This window comes from Tachypleus tridentatus, chromosome 11 (assembly GCF_004210375.1).
Source record: "Tachypleus tridentatus isolate NWPU-2018 chromosome 11, ASM421037v1, whole genome shotgun sequence".
Taxonomy (NCBI): Eukaryota; Metazoa; Arthropoda; class Merostomata; order Xiphosura; family Limulidae; genus Tachypleus; species Tachypleus tridentatus.
In genome coordinates this window covers 50,452,886-50,479,503 of record NC_134835.1, presented here as the reverse complement: position 1 = coordinate 50,479,503, position 26,618 = coordinate 50,452,886, and the positions used below count along the sequence as shown (strand labels likewise).

Below are 26,618 nucleotides of genomic sequence, written 5' to 3'. Positions count from 1 at the left end.
TTGTTGAAGATAAGCATTCACGATATCAGAATATTTCTGCAGATAACGCATACAATTTTCAAATTTTAAAGTATATATGTCTTCATAGTAATGACAATATTTACGAAACATTCGATAAAAATTAGAAATTTTTCTGTCCATAAATCCTGTTATTTTCGTAAACTACGCTGGAAGTTAAAACAGTAATAATGTATTGGTAAAGAAACTTGTTATTATCTCCAAACTCACAAAAATATGTAATATTTAGGCCTATATAGTGTGTTTCAAATGACGTTCCTATTGCTGAAGGGCCCAGTATGGCCAGATGGTTAGGGCGCTCGACTCGCAATCTGTGGGTCGCGAGTCTGAATCCCGTCACACCAAACATGCTCGCCACTTCAACCGTGGGGTCGTTATAATGTGACGGTCAATACCTCTATATTTTGGTAAAAAAGTAGCCAAGAGTTGGCGGTGGGTGATGATGATTAGCTAGCTGCCTTCCCTCAAGCCGTACACTCCGAAATTAGGGACGGATAGCGCAGATAGCCCTTGTGTAGCTTTGCGCGATATTCAAAACAAACACAAACAAAGCTCTTGCTAAAAAATGGATTAGATGCAATTCGTAAAATATCAACAAGGAAACGTTAGAAATGTATTTTGGAACGGAGTAACAAGAGACCATAATAATACCTCGTATGCTCAAATTATTAAATCAGAGAATAAGTTCTTCGAGATATTCGTCCTATGTACTTTCAGAGACATATAGCTTATATAAAAGATATACTTTGATTTCTCTGGTCCATCCGATACTTTAATAACGATTTGTGTATACCTACCATTTTCACATGGCTAATAATCTTATGAATCTAAATGCTGGGAAACTCAAGAGATGACGGACAGCTATGGAGATTCAGATTACCAAACGCAGTGTAGTAAGCAGCCTGTGGACTTTTATTGTTTTGTTTTTTTAATTTCGCGCAAAGCTACTCGAGAGCTATCTGCGCTAGCGGTCCCTAATTTAGCAATGTAAAACCAGAGGAAAGGCAGCTAGTCATCACCACCCACCGCCAACTCTTGGGCCACTATTTTACCAACGAATAGTGGGATTGACCGTAACTTACAACACCCCCACAGCTGACAGGGCGAGCATGTTTGGTGTGACGGAGATTCGAACCCGCGACCCTCGGATTACGAGTCGAGTGCTTTAACCACCTGGCAATGCCGGGCGATCCAGGTGGACGTTTATATTATCTTTAATAACTCCAAGAAGAATATTTAAATTACATGTTTAATTGACAAAATTACAAAAAACATTAATCATTAATAAAATCCAAGGTTACAGAAGCAAGTGATTGAAGCTTTGTTCTCATATGCATGTGTGTTTATACATATACACTCACATATATTGAATATATGGATATAATGTTTCATACATAAATTTATGTTCTCCCGGGAAATCAGCGGTAATTTTACGAACACTTACATTGCTAAAATACATATAGTCTAAATGCAATACAGTATGCTGTGGAGCTATGCGTTAAGAAAACATTATATTTATATTATTCACGTATTATAAAATATGCGTAACTCTACTAAGTTTAGTACAGTCAATAGCAAGAAATTACAGATATATAAAATTACGATACTGAAAAATAAAGATTATAATGTCTCACTGACTAAGTGTTCAAATATCATTTATGAATAGTAGCAACCAAAAGAGGATAACCTTCATTCAAGGAAAACACTTCTCATATCAACAAAACAAGTGAAAAACGAACAGGATAGGTTTGTAAAGAACAAAAGAAGTTAGACTGTTTCGCATCTGACCGATTCTTTTAAATGAACATAAGTCAACAAACAACCATTGTTAACATGAGAACAACTTTTAAAAAGTTATCATATGATAGCTGGTAACCAGTCTTCTACAGTACTCTTAGTGGCAGCTGTGTTTCCTTTGGACTGACACTTGATATACTTTGACAACACGTCATTAAATAGTCAAAGAAATAGTACTTAATAGCGACACTCCTGCTATACAGACATATAATTATTATTACCATAACCTTTTGGACATCTGAGAGACCAATGATCTTACCTTCTGTTTTGCAGAATCAGTATGATATAAGTACATATCTGAATATAAGGGCTCAAACAATGACTAACACATCATACAATTGGATATTTATGACTTACAAGTTGCTTATTTAGAATACGCACAAAACTACATAGTGGGCTATCTGTTCTCTCTCTGTCCACTATGGATTACTTGCGGTGTTAATCCGCAGACATAGCGCTGTGCCAATGGGAGGTTACTTATTTACACAAGGCTGGTTTAATTCCTTTTTTTAGCACTTTTCGTGACCTTTGTTTTCTATCTTAGATATTTTTATAAAGTCATTTATATTTGTTAATGTTTCACAAGATCTGATGTCACCTTATTGAATTGTTAGTTTATCGAATTTAATGCTTTTATTAAATTACCCTTTGATCGTATCAACATGGCCACTGGAATAGTAAAACTATTGCCCTGTGCTCCTAAATAATTTTAGTCTCTCTTTATTTATGAATACAGTCTGTGCCAAATTATTACCAAAGTTTTGTTGCAGAGTTTGACCTAAACTATGGGCAAAGAGAAGGATTTATAATCAGTGTAGAAGAAAAAATGCAAATAGTCTTGCAAAAGGAAGAAAATTCAACTGAAGTTACAAAAGAACTTGTTTGAGACTACAGAATAATTAATAAATGCCTAGTCGATTCCTATGCTAAGCGGACAAGATCTGATAAAGATAAAGCACGGGTAATTTCAAGACGCCAGTTTTCCAGCATCAGGAAAGCAACTATAAAGAAACCTCTTTCACCGAGTAGATATATATTCTGATAGCTTCAGATGTTCCAAAATCATCAAGAATGTTGCAAAATCTGTTAAGCCTGTAATTCAACCACCACTGGGGGTTGGCATGAGACCCACCGACTCATAGACTCGCCAGTATCTACAAACCAGTTTTCAAGACGTTTTGTTTACAGATGAGTGTCGTGCAACTCTTGATGGCCTAGAATGAGACATCAGCAAGGAGGAATAATGTTTTGGCTTTGTGTTTTCATTTAGAGCACCTGATGGTGTAAAAATTACTTCTGAAGCCTATATTACATTTGTTAAGGGCAACGTAGAACCTTGATACAAGAGCAAGTCTTTGGGATTCAAATTAAAGTCATTTTTATGTAGGATGATGCACCATCTCATTCTGCTCGTAGTATACTATGTTACTTTTCAAAAACAACCAGTTTATGGATTGGCCCCCCTCATTCCCAGATTAAAACCCATAGAAAACCTTTGGAGCATCATGAAACGTACAATTTATGCAGGTAGAAGACGATTTAGACCAAAGAATGATCTCGAGAATGCTGTACTGTCATTTGCAAGAGACGTTAAAGCAAGACATTCAAAATCTAACCAACTTTGTCGATGATAGGGTCATCAAAGTCATGGCTAGAAATGATAGATATATCAATAAATGAATTATCTTCTTTTAATTCTTACGGATTAAGCAGTTTGGAAATTTTGTTTGTTTATTAAAGATTAATTTATCAGTTTTATTTATGATTACCTCCAAAGGCTGCTATTTTTGTGTCATAGACTCGTTTGCCAGAAACTTGTTTGATAATTTGACACTGCAATTGATGATAGTTTAGAAAACCTCTTGTTTGTTTGTTTGTTTTAGGAATTTCGCACAAAGCTACTCGAGGGCTATCTGTGCTAGCCGTCCCTAATTTTGCAGTGTAAGACTAGAGGGAAAACAGCTAGTCATCACCACCCACCGCCAACTCTTGGGCTACTCTTTTACCAACGAATAGTGGGATTGACCGTCACATTATAACGCCCCCACGGCTGAAAGGGCGAGCATGTTTGGCGCGACGGGGATGCAAACCCACGACCCTCAGATTACGAGTCGCACGCCTTAACTCGCTTGGCCATTCCGGGCCAGAAAACCTCTTATAACTTTGTTATTTTGAGTGGATTTTAATGACAACTGCATAACTTGTGTATGAAGATATTATAATTAATCTGTATAAATTTCATATAAATGAAACACATACTTTTCGAGATACTCATAAAAACTAAAACATGCATCATAATTTTGCACACACTGTATATATTATATAAACCATTGTGATCTAAATGAACATGTTGCTATTCTATTAAGACATAGTCACAAATCCTCTGTACTCAGTTAACAGAAACACAGTTCGTGAAAAGAAAATATACTAATAGATTATATAACCCCTTTTTATTCCCCCGTTCTTTTCAGTAAAATTACAGATCTGGTATGTTTAGGGCCAAATAATGAATGTCACACTTTCAATCACCAAAAAATAAACAAATAATAACTGTTGTATAACCATTAAGGCTAAGGAATAAGTCCCGTCTGTACTTCATTAAAAACAAACTACTGTGACCTATGTTATTTCTGCAATACGGTTCAATAAGATAAATAGAATTTCTCCACACTATTACAGTTTATTTTTATAAAACCTGATTACAATAAAAAAAAACAATAACATTGAGCTAACTAAGTCTGTAAGACTCAAAATAACTGATGCTGAAATTAATTGATTATGTATAAAACAGGGTTTGTTGCAGCTCAGCTATGTTATTCTAGATGTATGGTACACTCTGGGGCGTACTTGGAAATTCTTCATTTTTGTCGAATTTCCCTTTCTGGAGAGATGAGTGATTATTTTATGCAAGACGTTCCATCAGTGCTTTTAGAGCAATGTAATTTGAGAATATTTGGGGGAAGAAATGGCTTCTTTCAGAGCACGAAAACGTTAGTAAATTTCGAATATTTTTGTATCTTTAAATGTAAGCAACTTTTTCGAAAAAGTAATTGCCCTGTTAATAGCTACATTCTATTACAAAATTTGTGTCAAGGTAGCATTTTTACCTGCTGTACTTTAATGACAGGATACAGAGGGCGAACAAATGGACGGTCGAAAAGCATTTGTTACCACACTGTGGCTGTAAAAGTAAGGCAATTTTATTCGTTTGTATGCATGACTCGAGTGCTATTTATATAGTTGTTTGAGAACAAATTCATTAATGTATTGTATAAGAAAAATTTAATGATTTGTTGTTAAATTCTATATACAATTCTAACATTATTTTTTTACTGTTAAAATTATAATTTAATTCTATATGAAATCAATCTTTAAAATTCCAGTTAAAGAATATTTTATGAAATTTGAAATATTAGTTAATTAGATGAAAATGAAGTTAATCATGCGTTTTAATTGTTGTGATGCTATTAAGATGTTATTGTTTGAATTGTGGTTGTCTCAAGATCTGAACAAGAAGTTATAACTTACAGTTCTTTTAATATAACACAATAAATTGAATCTTTCGAACACAATTTTATCTCGTTAAAACTAGTTTCAATATTTCACTCTAATAATAAATTAATTGAAAACAACCAAGTATATAATCTAAATGGCTTTGTTATTACTAAACTTGTAAGAAAAATCTCAAAACAAGTGTTATTATTTAATCGAATATTACGATTAATTTACCACTGCTGTTATTTATAACTTCTAGTAGTCAGACTAATATATTATTATTTAATTCCAGAGGGTAGTTAAATCTTAATCTGTTTACAAATTGTTTTGATTTTTTATTGTAAATTAAACATAAATTAACAACAGGAAACTTACCTTGTTTCGTTTGCAAATAATTTTCGATTTAAGTCATTATGATGACAGAAAATGCTTCTCAAATTTTAAATATGGATTAGAAAAACCTATTTTAACAAACATAATTAGAATTTATTATATGGATCAATTTGCTTAATGATTATTCAATTAAGACTAGCAATGAAAACGATTGCATTTAATTATTTTAGAGGATTATGATTGGTAAATTATTTGCTACAGTGTAATTTCCAGTTGCGGAATTCACAGTAGAAACTTGAAAATACAACGCTTAAATATGTGTGTTAATCTTGCTGGCAAAATCTTAAGTTAACTTTAGAAAGGGCACGCTAACTCAAGGAGATGAACGCAGTACATTTTCTTGTTCACAACTATTACACGTCGCATATTCCAAACCAGCTCTTAGACGAAGTTGTGTGTTCAAGTTTATTAAAAAACAACAACAACAACAAAACAAATGCATCTGAGATTTCGTGAAAGTAAATTTTCTCCAGTTGTGATTTTTATAAAGGGTAACTAAGTAAATCCACAGTAATGACGCTGAATTCCATGTTAAGTTTTACGAAGACAAACATGTTGTTGAAACTTCTGCTTAATTAGTTGGGATTATAGAAATGACTAATTTATTAAGCAGTTTCAGATAAGATCACTTTTAGAAATCAGGATTCTGTTATATATATATAACTTATAATTCGATTGTTCTAATACTTCATTTCTACTTTGACTCAGAATTTGGATTATCGGTTCAAAATTGTTCCACCAAGATCGAAGTCTAAACAGATAATGGTGACAGTATTCCTACAATGGATGTTCATATACACAAGCCTTCTTTTCTCGAGAAACCAAATTTTGGACTGAGTGTTATTAACGTTTTGGGTTTGGTTCGTTTTGAATTTCGAGCAAAGCTGCACACGTGCTATACACGTTAGCCGTCTCTAATTTAGAAGCGAAATATTAGAGAGAAGGCAGCTAGTCATCACCAACCACCAACAAATCTTGGGGTACTCTCTGCCAACGAATAGTGGAATTTACTGTCACATTATAACATCCTCACGGCTGAAAAGGCAAGCATATTTGGTTTAACAGGGCTTCTAACCTGCGACCCTCAGACTGCGAGTCGAGCACCCTCTAACCACCTAAAGTTTTGTGACATGTTGATTAATCATAACCGTAAAACCCCGAAAGATATCTCGATCCTAAATGAAACAGCATTATAGCTTATTACTGAAAGGTAATCAATACACCAAGAATTTCGACATTATTAATTTCGAAATTATTAGTATACATGTAAAAATGGCACAATTAACTTTGTTTTTCAAGAATGAAAAATACGTACCACGCGTTCTTCTTTTATTCCAACTTTTATAGGAACGACATGGAATTATTCATTATATTTATCCAACTGAAGTTCCGAATTCGGACTACTTACATCACTTTTCATTTTTTGACTTTTCTTTCACAACACAGATCGTCCAATTTCTCTGTAAAGTTTTTCAGCAATATATGCATTTAAAGAATTTATTTTTAAATGAAAATCTAAATCTCACACTAAATAATTTCAAACAATAAATTAGTTACACAGAAAATTATGAATATTTAAAGGGATAATCTATATACTAACCAAATATTATGTTTTTTCTCGAATTTTAATGAAAATTTGGAGTTAACTCTGCAATTGTTTTATAAAAAGTATTAAGTTTAACATCTGAACTACAATTAGAGGAAAAAACCTTTGATTGTCATTTCACCATATTCCCAATTATATACTAGAAGTCTCTCCTACTTTTGAGACATAATAAAAATAATATTTGTAAACTTCATCAACCTTTAAATCCAAAATTGTAACTACCCTAACCCAACGAACCACTAGTGCGAGATGTAGTTCATCACATAAAGGTTTTTCATATTTCAGATACGAATTCTTTTAGAAAAATAAAATAAACACAGCTTTATTGTAACTAAGCTTCCATTGTGCCCAATTCAAAGCCGCAATTTTGTATTCGACTATGATTTTTTAGACTTCTTTATAAGTGCCTTGTTGGTTTAAATATTTTGAGACTTTATTTGCGTAAGTTTGCTGCTACGTTACGTGGCTCAATTTTTGTATTTTGAGAAACCCTAGTTCATCGTCTTTAAATATGCTTTCATAAGCCGTGATACAAAATGCACATCAAACACTTTCACAGCTTTTAAATGCATTTTCAAGTGTTAAAAATAGTATAAATGCATGTTCAACTTTCTTTTTTTGGTAGCACGAAATCAGATAATAGCAACCAAAGTATGAAATGGTCATTTTATAATTAGTCTAAATTATATACCTTAATAACACGTTAAAATTCACTTAAGAAATTATTTTTATTTGGCCTTTTGGTACCACAAAATAGTACTGTACTAATAACAGATCATATTATAAATATTAATCGTCTTCGGTGGATACCTGTGAATATTCAACAAAAAACTTTTTCTACTAAACATTCTTTCGCAACATAAATAAAAAGTAAATCGCTGTGCATTAGTGATAAATTATACTTTTCAGCGTAGTAATTTTTTTTTATATGGTACCGTAAAATAAATAAACAGATACACTGAAAAAGAAAGTACAGTGAATTCTAAAGATATTACAACTGGAATCGCAAACATTGTCATATGTCTATCATAAGCTTAAAACCAAAAAGAAACGCCTGAATAGAATTCAGACAAGACGTTCAAGTGCAAAATCATCTACTTCCAGCGTAGAAAAATTAATGATTATGTTTCAAAGTAAGAATTATAAAAGAAAACTCCGGAAAATAAGAAACAGACAGAATTGTTGTAACAGCGAACATTTTAATATCTGATGTAGTTACAATACTGGAAAACTAAAATAAAAGACATTACACTTCACCAACAGGGACTACTGATCACACTATTGAAAGTGCAAAAGTGTTTTATACAGTACAACGGAAACACTACACCTATGGCAAGCACAGCTGGCATACATCTTTACAACAACAAAATAACAAACAATGCAATAACCAGTGCTGAATCTGTGAATGAGCTTCATACAGTAAGACTGAGTGATTACAACGAATTTGTTGTGGAACAGTCCTACGAGGGTTTATGAGCCCCAAGCACTGGAATCTCTTACCCCAATGGTACAGTAAGGTAAGGAAGAAAACGTTAATCTTCAACTACACCACGAAGTAGAATCCAGTGCATAATAAACCCTCTAAGGTACTGCAACAGCAGTTTACTACAATCAATATTATAACAAGTAATAGCGAGCTACTTCATTAACGTAAAGGTACCATCAACTTCTAAACACATAAATATATGTTTTTTACTTTTTTTAGGGATTAAAGCCTTTGGAATACATAATTAAATATTGTACTTTCTAAAGCAGTAACTTCAATTACGGTTATTTCACACGGAGACTCTTGACGAAAATTTACACAGTCTATTAGCAACTGCTTATCAATGTCATTTGTGAGCAATTAATTTCACGTGCACATCTCTACTACGTTTTATACAGATTGCGCTTGTTTCATAACCATGCTTGTAATTATCGATGAATTTGAAACTGTTATTCATGACTCGGCGTTTGTAGCAGTCTATGAAAGTTACTGTTAACGACCAAAGCTAAAAAATAAGTCACTCACAGCAACGATACACTCTTTCCTCTCTGTTTCACGTTTTCGAAATGTTTTTTCTTGGATCATTTACACGCAAGTTGTTGCCACAGTGGCGGGTTCAGTGGCTACCGAGATCCATTTTGACACGATTTTAGGAGTGAAAAGTTCAGCAAATGTCTTCCTAAACAGCCTACTCATAGAACAATACAAGATAAAGTTCACGCCACTGTTGATTAAAGCCAGCATGTCCATTACCTCTCCAAAGTTAAGGTAGACGTTGAAGAAAAAATCCTTGCCCAGAATACCACTCAACAAGGCAAGAATGCCAGAAGGAAACTCGGTGATGAGGAAGAGAAGCAGTACAGCCAGAAGCATTTTGGTGGTGCGATCCGAGCTCTTGTCGCTGCTGGTTCGGTTTTTCAGCCTTTTCTTGCGCAAATCAGCCTCGTAAAGGACGTGTATGAGTCCAACGCTGAGTCCAGTGAGCAGAACACATGGCACCAGCTTCGTCAATACGCTGAACACCCAAAAGTTGGTTTTCTCCAGAAGACGGTTGTTTCGGGTTGCGATGGCGCTAAAATTCACTTTATACTGTAAGGTGTTTTTGTTTTCTTCCGATATTGTAAACGTCAAATACATAGGTATGCAAAACAGTGCACAGGTTGCGTACGTGGAAATAATAGCACATTCAGCCCTGGGCATGGTACACCATTTCTTGCTGTTAGCTGGAAAGCTGACGGCCAGAAATCGCCAGATGGCCAATGTCACTGTCAGCCAGATAGATATGGTATGACAAACAACAGTGAAATGCGCGTGGAAAAGTGTGAAAACAGCCCAGGCGTACGAATACTTCTCTTCCTCCAGCTGATCGGAGTGAATATATGTGTGAATGGTGAAAGGAACATAAGACGCCATAACAAACATGTCAGCCACAGCCAAACCCGTCAAGATAGCATTCGTTGGAGAAACCATATTATTCCTAGTAAGAACAATGATGTTTAGAATATTAGTCATAATTCCAAAAATGCAAATGATGAGACTTAGATATCCATGAATTGGGATGTACTGTGCTTTGAAGGATTGAAAGTAGTCACCATAGTATGGTTTAACTCTATCATCTTGTTGACTGGGCCAAGAAATGGTTCCGTTTGAATAGACAGTGCTGTTGAGATATATTAGTAACGATGCCAAATCAGAACTATTTATTTGGAATGCCATTATTATGGTTTGGTTCGTACTCATTTACTTGCCCCCAAACACTTAAATTATTTGACAAGTTTGGAAAGTTAAGTAAATATTTTATTATAAATAATTTCGAAGATTTAATCAACACTTCACGTTTTTCTCCAAAAGTTATTTCAACCTTTTCTCGTTGTTGTTTTTTTTTTCTTTTGAATACCAACTGTGAAAATAAGTTCAGACCACTAAACTGTCCATATACTAATAGTACAAACAAAGTAATGTGATGCGGCTATTTAAAATGCATATTTTCTTACATCTTATGAAACTGTAAGAAAGATCAAATGGGAGACTGTCTAAAAATTTCAAGTTTCTGAAAAATGTTTGGTGCTGGCAAAAACGGTAATTTGATTTAATAATCTGATTATTATAGTTTGATATGTTCGTTTATGATTCTTCAAAACTTTCACGAAACAGAGTGATACATATACATATGTTGTATAATAATTAGTTGACAATAGAAAATAACTTAATGATATTGTTGAGTGATGTCACCTTCTCAAGCAACAGCGTCTGGAATTATAGTCGACCTTATAATTTCATCACTTGTTTTTAAAATCTGTCTTCTGTGGGCCATGAGTAACATATCTTCAATTATCTCAGCTGACAAAAACGAAACCTGCGTAAAGTAAAAAAGTACATTACCATTTTATCAGTAGAATAAAATCAAAATACCATATAATTATGTACTTTCAAGCTGTCACCCGTTCACAAATAATACACTTTATAAATTCTAATTAGGATATTCTCTCACACATTTTATAGATGTGTTTTTTAATTTTTCCTATAAAGTAAATTTGCATTTTATTCTTTAGAAAGTTTTTATATGGAGAAAAAGTTTAAAACATCACAACAGTGAAAAATTATGTTAACTTGTTCTAAATGTTTTCTTGTCCTATGGAACGTATTAGAAATTAAAACTATTACTTAATTGTCTGAGTCGAAAACTTATTTCTCATTTAATTAATATGCTGGTAATAACGTGTCAGTAATTTTGTACTTAATTCGGTTTATTCTACAGTCTGGTCAAATACAAACTACGCATTATTTGATTTCCAAGTGCTTTTACGCCCACCGTTAAGTTTGTTTTTATCCTCTTCAAATTGAAATCAATAGTTTAAGTTGTTGGCTGAGAAACAGAAAGGCAGGAGAGCTGAGCTTATACTTAGTTACTAGTGTAAGGTTTAGAATGAAATACATGTAATCATTCTGCAACAAAAATTTAGACGAAAATTGACAATTAACACAGCCAAACCCAAAATTTTTAATTTTGTCAACAACAGATCAATCATATCAGTATTGTTTTTTACACTCAATGTCAGTAATTTCTGAACAGAAAAGGAAGAAAAGCATTGGATCAATCTGTAAGGAAGAAAAGAAGGTTACATATGAAGAATACAGTATATGTTTGTTTGTTTGTTGAGTTTCACAAAAAGTTACACGAGGACTATCTGCACTAGCCGTACCTAATTTAGCAATGTAAGACTAGAGGGAAAGCAACTAGTCATCATTACCCAGCGTCAACTCTTGGGCCACTCTTTTAGCAACGAATAGTGGGATTGACCGTCACATTATAACGCACCCACGGCTGAAAGGGCGAGCATGTTTGGCGCGACGGGGATGCGAACCCGCGACCCTCAGATTACGAGTCGCACGCCTTAACACGCTTGGCCATCGCCGGATATCAATCCAACTAAACATCGATGAGATGAGCTTGGAAGATATATTCACCCTCACAATCCTTTGTCTACTTCGCTTCAAACATTGCAAAAAATTAATGACTGAATATGTGAAAATCCTTAGAACACCTTTCAGCACCTTGTGAATTTTAAACCACGTCGTATAATTGCTGTTATTCAAGTAAATCTTGGTTCAATCCATAATGAGGTATCGTTTCAAATAAAATGATCTGGTTGTGAATAAAGTGTTATAAAAAGAGCTAAAGCTATTAATCTGCTAAAGAATTAGTGTTCTAAGCATTTCTTCTGCTTTGATAATTGCAAAATATTTATATTAGCTTGATAAAAATTTTGGCTGTCTTCCAGTAGATACTATGTGCAAAACAAAACTGTGAAACTTTTAATTTGTTTATGATATTTCGAACTTCCTTTCATACGAATATCAAATTCACTTTAAATAAATAACCTCACTTATTATACTTACAAATTTAATATAGTTTCAATAAATCTCTATTCATTTGGACTTACGAGATAAACTAGCTCAGGTTTTCTCTTTGTTAGAGCTTGTAAAAAGTCATACTAAACACATTATATCCTTTAGCGATAAGTGGCTTCCGTGAATAAATGAGCATTTGTAATGGTAATGGATTTAATTAATTATTGACAGTTCTTATTACAGATATATTTTATTTTGCAAATCTGCTATAAGTTGTAATTTCTTTTAGCAACGAATAGTGGAAGTGACCGTCACATTATAACATCCCCACAGCTGAAAGGGCGACCATGTTTGGTGTGATGGGGATTCGAACCCGCGACCCTCACATTAAGAGTCGAGCGCCTTAACCACCGGCCATGCCGAGCCTACACTAAATGAAGGCAACTATATAACACAGTCATATGTAAGAGTAAAATTCATAATCTTTTTCATTTATATGTATAAATTCATAATCTTTTTCATTTGTATAAATTTTGGAGCTTTCTGATCGTTAACTAGTTGCAAACTCACAAATATAACAAATGTTTGAAAAAGTTTGAATCAGCAATGTTGATTCTGTAGAAATGAACATTATACAAACGTTTTCAGAGTTTCATCGGTTCTTAAAAAAAGTTTTGAGCTAAAATTACTTGTAACTAACTACTTACACATGTACAAATTAAATTTTACAATTTACTTTGAAAAACAAGCATTTGTATGGGTGTACAAGCTGTAACCTATGCTACAATACGTACACGTATAGTTACTTTGTTTACCTTACTTAATTTTGAATATCAATCTTTCATATTATCTCACGATAATTCATCGTTATATCTTAACAGTTCCAATAATTTATTCAACTGTGTCATCAACGGGTATAAACGAATACATATTGATATCATTTATCATACGTAACACGAAACCATTTGTCTCTCACACATGATCAAACTGATCTACCCAAGCCTCGAAAAGTCACGCGGCATGCATTAGTAGTTTGTTTTGGGATAAATACGCAAGGTTACTTTAGGATATCTGTGCTAGTCTACGCTAATTTTGAAATGATAAATGATAAGAGTATCCGAGTTTTGCAGAAGCAATACCCGACAACCAATTCTTGGGCTACTCTATAGCTGCACAAGAGCAGGTATAGTAAATAAACTCGGTATTATACATGCTATTGTGCGGCTATGTAATGTGAAGAACTGAATGGTGGCCAATGACACGTTTTTCTTCCTCCGCCTATCCAGTGTATAGATTTTTCTCATTGTGAGCAAAACGCACGCGCTCACCAACAGTATGGTCGATATTTTTGATTATGATATAGTTCCAGCTTATCTCTGTTTGTTTAATTTGTATTCATGGTTACTAATGAGAAATGAAATACTCTGAACTTCTATAATCCAATAACACACGTTGATCAGAGCATACACTGAACGGGACTTCTCTTGATCCTAGACGTTTTGGAATACTAAGTTGATTTACTATCAAAAAGTAAGCCTGTAAAATGGTAATATAACTATGAAGTCCCTACGAAAAAAAAAATTAAAAATGAATAGGCCTAATATTTGTGATAAAGGTTAAATTTGTTTGCAGATGTATTTTTTTTCATATTCTTTTTACTTCGCACATTATAGATTTCAAATCACAGGTGAATCACAAGTCTAACATATTAGGTCTATAGCAGGGGTTCCCAACCTTTTGGCACTCGCGACATGAAAATGTAATTTCATGAAATAAAATTAATATTATCCCAAGCTACTTCTAACAAGGCTAGGCAACTCCCCTGTTAAGGCTTTGCGACCCCCCTGCCAAGGCTTCGCGATCCCCTGGGGGGTCGCGACCCACCGGTTGGGAACCCCTGGTCTATAGGTTTCTAATAGTTCGCTGATTTTTGACATTAAAAAATGGTATTAAGAAAAGAAATTATCTTTTAATAACAATGAAAACTGTGCAAAAGACAATTAAATCGTATATAAAACGTATCAAGTTTCATTAAGTGACGTATAACCTGTGAAGAAGACAGACGTCACTAAACACATGATACAATGAAGAAAGTTTTATCCTTAGGTGATACTTATTCACTATCAAATACCAACACAGTACCACCACACTATTAAATTACTAGTACCCTACGTGATGCAACTATAAAGTAAGTTCATTGACTGGTTCATGTCAGACAACCTTTGCAGCGGAGCACTTATTCCAGTTCTGGATTTCTAAAGAGATGTGGAAATCTAAGATCGAACCTTACTATCAACCGCGTGCATCACCGAAATGAAGGCAATTGAATGTGATGGTAGTCAGTTCCCCAGAGCTAAGTTTACACTGGTTGCGTTCAGATGTCCAGCTTTATAAGCTAGCTGATTTGAAAGACAGCTACTATATTTTTCTTTCTTTTCTTGATACGTATACAGGCCTTTTCTCACATTCTTCATCCACTACACCCAATATGGAACGCTAGAGTACTTTGCTGAAAAGAGTATTAAAATCCCTGTACTCCAGCGAATGGCCTTCTGTGACATACACTTTGCTGCTAAATTTTATTAAAAGTTTGTGCGAATTGAATATATGGTAGAAATTACAGCAAACGGCTGACTTTGAAGATAACATAGGCCTACGGTCAAAATGTTTACATGCCCGACGGGCAGACAAAGTGAATACAGCTCTTCAGTGTCATCCACCGATAAACGTTAAGTTACTTTTATGTAAAGGAATAATGGGATATGACACTTTTATATCGTACCCACGACAACAAAATGAGGAACGCATTTATGCTACAACGAGCCATGAACAATGAATTCTCAGATGTACTGTCCATACACCATAATCACTAGGCCATTCCCAGTTTAAAATGGCAAATGAGACCATATTTTTTCCCAACAAACCAAGTATCTCCAAACAGAGCACTTAAGAAAAAACACATCCTGTAACAATTAATTATATACAAGTTTTTAAGCGAGGATAGTCATTGAAACAATCACACATTATTGTAATGCATGAAGTAACAGCTTAGAAGGCCAAATCGTGATTAAAAACACGAATACGTTTATTTTTTAACGAATGTAAAATTTTATTTAAAAATAGGAAAAGTAAAAGATTAACTATTCTACATGTTATGAAATATTGAAAGTAGCTCTCTCTCAAAGTCAAAAATACATCTAGTTGTAGGAATAGAAAGTATGTGCTTCTAAAAAGATGTTCAGTACCTAAACATGTTATAAAGTTACCATGACACACATAAATGTATATATTTGACTACCGTTTGGCTGCTTCCATGTCAATTATAATCTTATAAACTGATTACTTTTAACTAGCATACATTTCTGGTTTGTTTTGGATATTTGTGCAAGGCTACTCTAGGATATCTGCACTAGACGGTCCCAATTGCTTCCTTAGGTTGTAATTAAAAATAAAGATTAATTAAATTTAGTAGCTGAGTAAACTATACAATATGAGTTCAGATAAAATGCTTGTAACTATATATACGGATTAAGTGACTTTAAAAACATGCAAGTTTTTCTTACACATTTTCAAGCACCTGATCATGAATTAAGCCTACAAAATGGTAATGTGACTATGTCCAGACATTTCATTGTAGTCTCCAAGAAAACAAAATTAAAAGTATGTCTTATATTTGTGATAAATGTCAAGTTAGTCTGCATTATGTAGTGATGGATTGTACACATTATAAAAATGTTTTTTGCATCAATAAACCCTAATATACCCTGTACAAACTGCTACTTTATCATGAAGTTTCCCCTTTATCCTCTGAAAATTCAGAGTTTTTTCATTGTTATCTTGTTCAAACGCTAAATCAGTTGTTTTTCTTTGGAACTCACTGGTTAATATAACTGTTTCATAAGAACATGTATATGTCATTATTAAGATATTCGTGAATGCAGTGCTTGGTTTTATGATGTTCAAATAATCTTTATTGACAGTAAATAATTCATGTCATATCACTGAACACATTAAAGGTTTACTTAGTTTATTTTTACGACTGGGTTATCTTTTTTTCCTCACGTGTATAATTTATCCATGATTCAAAGTATATTTTGATAAACAGCTCCCATGATTACTTTCACTTTTGTTTAATAGCTCACTTATCTAAGGTCGTAATTGGAAGTTTCGTGTCTCGGTTAAAGGACTTTTTAAATTTTATAACCAAGTGTCTATAGATGTTAAGTTTTTTACACTTTAAGTTCCTGAACATTTTTAGTATGGCTGATGAAGAGTACTTTTACGAAGTTAAACAACACCAGTTTCAGCTGAAATTTACAATACCAGTCACGTATTACTTACACAAAAATCAAAAGTTACATGGTAATGGTTTGGTTCGTTTTGAATTTCGTGCAAAGCTACACAAGGCCTATCTATGCTAGCCGTCCCTAATTTAGCAGTGTAAGGCTAGAGGGAAAGCACCTAGTCATCATTACCCACCGCCAACTCTTGGGCTACTCTTTTACCAACGAATAGTTGGATTGACCGTTACATTATAACGCCCCTACAGCTGAAAGGTCGAGCATATTTAGTGCGATGGGGATTGGAACCCAAGATCCTCTAATTACGAGTCGAGTGCCTTAACCACCTGGTCATGGTTGGCCTTACCTGGTAATGTGGAGAAATTTGAAACGATGCAAAGGTAAAATTAAGGCGTTTGTTTACCTATGTGTAAAACATAAACAAAAAAATAACTATCTCTGCGAATATTAGTTTCGCTTCCTAATATTTAGTCCTGTGGTATCAATTTCGTGTACAGTGTCTGCAACATACATTTTCATGGCGGTACAATCATTATGCGTATTTCTAATATTATCTACTTACAACGAGTTAATTTGTTTTATAGGTTATTAGTTACTTTTTGTTTCTAACCTGTATGGTTTGAACAAACATTTTCATTAAAAGCGTACTTGAGCACCATGGTCTTACTGAGTGGTTACTTAACTCATAGTTACAAATGTATAAAACTGGCACGAAATGTTACGTTTGTGTCGTAAACATCACGAACACACAGTCTGACTCGACACTAATACCATACTTTCAAGATGGCGCTAAATGTCTTCTGTGTGCGAATAAAAAATTGTTTGTTTGTTTTTCAATTTCGCGCAAAGATACACCAGCTAGCCTTCTCTAATTTAGTAGTGTAAGATCAGAGGAAAGGCGGTTAGTCATCACCACCTAGCGCCCTTGGGCTACACTTATCAACGAACAGTGGAATTGACCATTATATTATAATGCCCCCACGGCTGAGAAGGCAAGCATGTTTGGTGTGACGGAGATTCGAAGCCGTGACCTTCAGATTACGAGTCAAGCGCCACAACTACCTGGCCATGAGAGTACCAATTTAACAAAAGTTCGCCTGTTAGCACATAGATTTGCATCGTGTTGAATCTATCAGTAATGTTTAAATATGTGTATGTAATTACATACATATTTCGCACAAACAAAGTTACTCGAGGGCTATCTGTGCTAGCCGTCCCTAATTTAGTAGTGTAAGACTAGAGGGAAGGCAGCTAGTCATCACCACCCACCGCTAACTCTTGGGCTACTCTTTTACCAACGAATAATGGGATTGACCGTCACGTTATAACGTCCCTACGGCTGAAAGGGCGAGCATGTTTGGCGCGACGGGAATGAGAACCCACGACCCTCAGATTACGAGTCGCACGCCTTAACACGCTTGGCCATTTAGCAGTGTAAGACTAGAGGGAAGGCAGTTAGTCATCACAACCTACCGCCAACTCTTGGGTACCGCTACTCTTTTACCAACGAATAGTGGAATTGGTAGGTCACATTATAATGCCCCCACGGGTGACAAGGCGAGCATGTTTGGTGCGACGGGGATTCGAACCCGCGACCCTCAAATTACGAGTCGAACGCCTTAACCCACCTGGTTATGCCGGACCAAACTTTCGGTAGATGTTCCAAGCTGTACTAATGTAAATAAATCAATTGTAACGATTATGAGAGTCATCTTAGTATTTTAATAACTTCTTCCAAACATTCAGTTAAGCAGTCGGTAGTGTATTACTTTAGAGGTAATTTGTACAAGTCTCACAGTAAGGGTATTGTGAAACCAAGACCGGTTGTAACACATGAATAAATCTTGTAGTGTTGTTTCATAAATTCCATTATACTATTTTTCCAAAAGAGCATCTTTTGCCACCAAGACTACCACTACCAGTGAAAATGTGTACAAAGAACAGAGTAATATATATATATATATATTTGTGTGTTTCTCTGTTATCTAACTACTCCTAGATCGCTGGATCAGTCTCGATCAAACTTTATGGGGTTATAGTATGGAACAAGGGGTGGTAATGATGGGTTTAAAACCTCCGCTCCTCAATTTTGCTGTTCTTGAGAATTTATTATATTTTACTTCAATTAACCTTAACTACATTTACAGATGGTGTCACATCCATACACTAAAAATAAATTAAATTTCTGCAAAACAGCAAATATGTGGGGAAAGGCTTGTTTGTTTGTTTGTTTGGAATTTCGCACAAAGCTACTCGAGGGCTATCTGTGTTAGCCGTCCCTAATTTAGCAGTGTAACACTAGAGGGAAGGCAGCTAGTCACACACCGCCAACTCTTGGGCTACTCTTTTACCAACGAATAGTGGGATTGACCGTCACGTTATAACGCCCCTACGGCTGAAAGGGCGAGCATGTTTGGCGCGACGCGGGCGCGAACCCGCGACCCTCAGATTACGAGTCGCGCGCCTTACGCGCTTGGCCATGCCGAGCCGTGGGGAAAGGCACAAGCACACAAGCGTCTTTTGTATATCAGATTGCGCTAGTACTATCTATGTAGAAATGCAATGAAAAATAACCCCCCGGTATTGGAATACCACATAACTCAACTGAAGTTTTTGAGGCTGATATGAAGAGCAGTTTCCTGAATTATAACTACTTCCTACTTTGACTCGAGGCGTTTCATCTTCGGCGAATAAGACGCTTCTGCGACCAATGACCGTCAAATAATAAATTAACCCAAATATTGTGGGAGGACATTAAGAATTGAGTGTAAATGCGGGTAACAAGAAGCATCCCTACCGCCGCTACTTTGGCTGATAGCGACCTCTTCCTATAAAGTCACACTAACCATCACACAGTGTATACCATATTGTAAGTACATACGTTCAGAGTTCTTAAAGCTTATACAAAACATTTAGTGAAGTAACAATGAATACTGTATTAATATTCTAATGTTATATATTAATTTTATGAAAGTTAGGATTTATGTGTTATTTATCATTGCATTCAACCCACATTTTTAAAGTTCATTAACCTGACCAAGGACGAGAACCTCAGCCTGTATGAAATGAAAGAAACAAAGTACACACATATAACTTTCTAAACTCAAATTAAATAGTAAAGAAATAATAACTGTATGAAAGACAAAAAAATGAAAAGTAGTTAGATTTTTTTTTTTGTCGGTAACGGGACGTGAAGACGAAGTTACAAATCCACAGTTCAATACGCTAATTCCTGGCAGCCGGTCAACACTACGTACAACCAATTCTTAAACTATAATTTATCATCAACAAGTGAGATCTACCATAACATTATAGCTACCCCCTATTCACAGGTCGATGCCTGAACCATTAGGTCATGAAAAATAGTGTGTCTGACAACAAGCACTTGACGCGAAGCTAATATAAGCTTTAAAGATCGTTCGTCTTTGAAGCTTGGATGAAGCGACACTGTTTAATGACCTGCCAATTTAGAAAATTCTATGACATTAGACTTCACTAAATCACAGGTATGTAATAGCAAAATAAAAGCATATACACTTAAATAATGCCTCTTCATTTATAGAGAAAACGTAATTCTCCATCGAAGAAGCTGACTGATGAAAGTTAGACAACCTAGTAAAATCCTGATAGTATTTGTCTATTGTCCAATGATTAAACTGGAGTACTGGTGAACATTTGTACGTGAGTTTCCATTAAGTTGGTTCCACTGCACAACTTCTAACGCTGGCAAGAAAAACACTTTTACGAAAAGACTTTATTCACATAAGCTTTCTACAGCAAAGCAATGAAAGCCATTGGATAATCATTTTGAAAATTACAGATACGAGTTTTATATCTGTATCCAAAGCATTTAGTGGCATGGTTAAGGCCCAGTTTTATTTTAACACACTCATGCCTACCTCATTTTGTGCCCTCTCACACAGAAATGTTAATAAAGAGCAAAAAAAAGAAAGCAAATTAATCAGAAATAACTGCATATTCAAACACATTTTTCCAGTAACATTAGTTTTGATACAATATATTTACAAAATAATGTGAAAATAGTAAATCTCTGTTAAAGCGATCACAAATATTCGTCGAATTTAAAATCTACAGATCACTAGTTTTTCTTAATTTTGAAGCCTAGGTTTCTGATTAAATCACATACATCAAAATGATTATACAATTTACAGCTAAGCTATGTTCAAAATAATTACACCATATGTCGCTTTTCCTTTCGATGCAAAATTTACACACAAGGGACGTCTTAGGAAAAACTCATATTCGTGTAAAGAAACTATAACGTTTTTTTATGATATATAACATTTATTAAACATTTATACAGCGTACTACGTATTAAGTATTTGTAAAAAGCAGAGGCGGATATTATAATGGAAAAGTCTGTTTTTGAATTGCGCGCAAAGCTACACGAAGGCTATCTGCACTAGCCGTCCCTAATATTGCCGTGTAAAACTAGAGGGAAGGCAGCTAGTTATAATCACCCATCGCCAACTCTTGAGCTACATTTTTACCAATGAATAGTGGGACTGGCAGGTCACATTATAATGCTCCCACGGCTGAAAGGGGCGAGTATGTTTGAGGTAATGGGGATTCGAATCCGCGACCCTCAGATTACGAGTCCAGTGCCTTAACCTCCTAGCTATGCCGGGCCTTAATGGAAAAGTGGAAACCTTCACTTGAAATGTACGTTTTGAACTAAAGATTCGTAATAATATTAACAAACTACCTGAAAGTCTTTTAGGGTTAGCTAACTTTAATAAAATAAATTTGGTTATAATGGATTTTAATTAAAATCGGCGGACTTGGTTGGTGATTTAATGACAACAGTCGCCGAAAGCAGGCATTTACAGAATTAACCACAGTCTCAGACCAGCATTCCCATTAGCACGCAACCTCCAAACATGCTCACCATGCCTCAAGGATTGTATCTTACTTGATATTATCAAAACAAACTTTGTGTGCAATTTTATTTATAATTAAACTGAATTTCTTAGTATCTGATTAATATTCCGTGCTATAAGGTAATTAGTTTTAATAACTTATTTTAACATTCCTCTGATCACGTGCAGTTAAATAAAAACACTAAACTTTCCTACAACTTCTTTAAAATATGTCCCTTTAAACATCTGAATGAAAACCAATCAAGGGCTGATGTGAAAATAGTATAAATTTTAAAATATGAACATACATCAACAAACGTATAAGAAATGACTTTATACTGTGCGTTAAAAATAAAAACATAATTATATCAAATAACAACTTTTAGAAAATTCACTGATGAAACGCCACTAGATTACTACTGGAAAGCAAAAGAGAAAAGATTTAATAAAATACTTGCAGATTAGACTTCAACTTTTTTTAGAGCAAAACTCTACTGTGCATGTAAAACATGGAGTCTAAAACAAAGCCGCGAAACATCGACTACATTTCATCTCCGACTTAAATTAAGAAGCTGACCTTTCATCGTTATATGAAAGGTTATCATTCTTATGTTTTAATAATTGGGTAATTAATGCATATCCTGTCTTCATAACTTTAGAGTCAGTTTCATTTGATGTGATAGAAAGGTTCCTGTTGTAACGATGTTTTCACAAGTAAACATATAATAAATAGTCATTTACTGCACAGACAGTTAGATATTATGTCAAATTAATCATTACTACGTTCTTCTTCAACTCAACTTTTAGTGCAGGAAAAACAAACAAACAAAAATAAGAACCACTGAAAAAACCCCATCTGTTCACGCAACGTTCCTCATCTGTGTGAAGTGGCACTGTACGGTGATGTTCTGGGCAAATGGCCAAACTATACGTGTATAGAAAATGCGTATAACACTGGGTCTACCGGATGGCCAACAGAGAAGAGGACATTGCAGGAAAAACCGATTATTATTATAAAAAGTGAAATACTGATTGCTTACAAGATACGAGGAAAACGATCTATAAAGTTTAATAGTAATCATAACACCTAAATTGAAAATTGAATTTTGCAAGTAATTCTTTTCAATATAGACAGTGATATCTAACTTTTTATCAGTACCAAACCTCGAATAAAAATACAGTGATTATAAAGAAAAAACCCATATTAAAATGAGTACATCTGAAACATTACTTGCTCCAGAGGCATACAATTTTGACAGAAGCACATTGGGAATGTGTGTGTGTGTGTGTTTTTCTTATAGCAAAACCACATGGAGCTATCTGCTGTGTCCACCGTGGGAAATCGAACCTCTAATTTTTGCGTTGTAAATCCGTGGACTTACCGCTGTCTCAGCGGGGAAAGACACACAAGATAAGAAGTTTCATCCAGGAGAATCTGGAAACGGCAAAAGGTGAATCATAATTTTCTTTAAAAGCTAAGCAGTATGCTTTTTGCTACTCTCAAGTCGGTACACCAATGCTCTCCCTAAATAAAGCTTCTGCAAGCATAAGTTCTCGTAAACACTTTTCATTTTACTATAGAATATCTTACACATCGAAACGAATATAACCCAAATCTCAAGCTCGCGCTGTTTATTAAAAAAAAAAAATAATAAAAGAAATGTTAGTTATCTAAAAAAAGGCGATTATGGAACACACCATAAAAAGTCCAAATTTTCCTAAATAAATCTTGGGAACTTTAATCTGCTTGAAACAAATAGTTTAAAGACATAATCATCATTAATATGGGGTATTGATAATTGCTCTGAAAATCTTTTCTCAAACCCTACAGAAAAAATGAACTTATTCGACATCCTGCATTGGGTAACACTTTGTATATGCTAGACGTGAAAGACATTTTTTTTCTGTAAAACTATTTTTGGTTTGATTTGTCTTGAATTTCGAGCAAAGCTACTCAAGGGCTATATGCGCTAGCCATCCCAAATTTAGCAGTGTAAGACTAGAAGGAAGGCAGCTAGTCATCACCACCTACCGCTAATTGTTGGGCTACTCTATTATCAACGAATAGTGGGATTGAATGTAACATTATAACGTCCTCATGGCTTAAAGAGCGAGCATATTTGGTGGGACGGGATTCGAAACCCAGACCCTCGGATTACGACTCGAGTGCCTTAACCACCTGGCCATGCCGGGTCGTAAAACTATTTTAGAAGAAACTTAAGATAGTTTTTGTGTTAAAGTACCGATTTGATTATTTTTCTAAGAGTTTACAGAAACATAAGCAAAAGCTTGAACTTGCACTGAATGACGAGAAAATGTAACATATATAGTGAAGAGAATACAGGTGATCTAACCCTATCACTTTACACACAAATTGAAACTTAGTTAAAATTTATTTAATGAAACATCATAACATTATTCAAAATTCTGGTTTATAATTACTCTTATTTTATATTTTGATACCAGTTTTTGTGATTTTTTGTTAATTACATTTTGTGGTGAATACACATTAAATTTCTATGCCACCATGTTAATAATTAATTTTTAAATATTAATTTGTTTTAATTTATTCTAAACTCTTAAAACTGGTTCCTCATTAAATAATTATCAAACTTGAATGTTACTTTAAGGTACGATTTCCTTTAACTAATAACTATGATTTCTCGAATAAATGTTGAAAACTTATGAAAATCGTAAAAATTTTAACAGCTCTACAGATACATATTTTACGTCGTTTTAATTTTCATACAGTAATTGTTAAGTAATCCATAATACCGGTGAAAACTTAAAATTGAAAACGTTAGGATGCTGTTATTTAGTGAAGAAACTGGAATATAAATTTGTATGTGTTACAAGAATTGCTATTAGCCTGAAAGAAGCTTTGTTATCTTCTAATTTTAATATTTTTATCTCAAATGTTTACACAATTAGTTTTAGAAAGCTTAATAAAAATTGCACCTCAATATTTTCAAGTACCATAATGAAAACAATTTTAAAAGAAGTGATAGTTTGGAAATAAACAATGCCTACAAAATTTTTAAGAATGTATTTTCTCATCCATTTAGTTATATAAACTGAAAAAATGTATCGACTTTTTCTTAAGTGTAGTCTGCCAAATTCAGATCATTTTCGAAATTTACTTGTGTGAAACAAATGAAAGTTTAGAAGATATATTTTAATTTCTATAATAGAGGATTACTTAACTAGTGACGTAATAATATCCAACCCTATTATAATAAAGCTTTCATTACATATAAGACTCCAATGCTTTCTTTAACATTAGGAGATGTATCGTAAGAATTTACATCTCCTCTGGTAAGCTGTTCGGACATTTTAATAAACGTATCCAAAAGCATCTACCTATTTATATCGCATTTTACATTGCTGCTGTGCCTCGAGTTGTTCGCAATTTTTTAAATATTTGAATTTTGTAATATAGACAAATGACAACTTGAAATAACACAAATAAAAATTATTTCAGTAGGCAAAAGATGTAATGTTGTTATATTGTAAATGAATATGATAGTGGATCTCTAATTTATTCCATAAATCTAAAGAAGAATAAACAATACACACTCAAACCTTCCATAGTGATTTAAGAATCAATACAAGTTTCAACTGAAAATTTTGAAATTATTTTACTAATATCTTAGAAAACTGAACATTAATTAAAACAACAACTGTTTTTGTGTGTTAGCACACACTTGAAACAAATTAATACATAATTTCAATTTTTTAATATCTTAAAACACCACACAATTAATAAAATATTTTATTCCTTGATGCCTCAAGGATAAAACTAAAACTTTAGTGTATTTTGTACTTACTAGGTATAAATATGAAGAAACATACCTTAGTTGTACTGATCCCATTTTCAGTCTGTACTTCGGATGCTTGGATCTTCCCTCCAGGCTTCAATGCTAGATCATAATATATGAAGTTCGAGAAAGCCTAAAGCCACAGTTTATAAGTTATCTTCAAGGACTGCCTGATACAAAAATACCTAATGTGTACTCGGTTATCGAAAAAACCGGTTATATTATTCTTTTTCCTTGTGTTAAGAGAGCTGCGAACGAAGCTGAGACCTTCCCTAGAGCAGGACCCGATGTGTCTACACTCGGAGTTATCATTTGCAGTGTATTTAGAGATCTGCGAGTTCGAGGCACTGACATGCGCGCATGACTCCTCTATAAGCCAATCACAGTTCTTCTCGCCAAGCCACCTGTTACATCTTTTGCTTTACAAGCAGCCAGCAAGCGCCAGAAACATGAAGGCACGCTTTATAGAGGCGACGCCTGGCGTGAAGCAAAGAAAGAAGCTAATAATTAATAACATTGTACAATAATATTACATCTCGATGTATACATTATCTTGCCTTTCGTAGTGTCTAAAGGGTCTTATAACATTTTTTACGTTATCTACGATCAAAAGAAAACATAAAGATGTTATACATGATATTTGTTAAGAGGTTGTGTTCATACTATTTTTAAGAATGTAACTATTTAAACATTTGCTTATACAGCACAGTGTCTTCAGTCACGGATCTAGACATTAATCGTGTAATACATTATCCTAAATATTACATCACAATATAATGTTGTATTATCTTAGTTGCATGATTATTATAGTTACATAAAATGAACAGTCTTCCGGTGTCTCGAAACAAATATGCAGCTTAAACCACCTCAGTGTCATTAACTATTCGACAATGAAACACAAGCACTTAAACAAAATCCCAAGAATAAAGCAACAGTTGTGCAGTTAAATTCAACACATACCTAAAGTTCATT

The 26,618-nt window shown here is 34.2% G+C and overlaps 2 protein-coding genes across 2 annotated transcripts in view; both read right to left on the bottom strand.

Annotated features, from left to right (window-relative positions):
* The window catches only part of LOC143232134 (uncharacterized), a 251,424-nt gene that overhangs the window by 48,260 nt on the left and 176,546 nt on the right, over window positions 1–26,618 (bottom strand). The gene's annotated exons all lie outside the window — the stretch shown is intronic.
* Window positions 8,339–11,022, bottom strand: LOC143232133 (G-protein coupled receptor dmsr-1-like). Its single transcript, XM_076467221.1, has one exon. It carries the CDS (start codon window positions 10,533–10,535, stop codon window positions 9,381–9,383), a length of 1,155 nt encoding a protein of 384 aa, XP_076323336.1. The 5' UTR covers window positions 10,536–11,022; the 3' UTR covers window positions 8,339–9,380.

What these genes read in the sequence shown, in the direction of transcription:
- LOC143232133 (XM_076467221.1), bottom strand. Translation starts at nt 10,535, where the DNA reads ATGAGTACGAACCAAACCATAATAATGGCATTCCAAATAAATAGTTCT.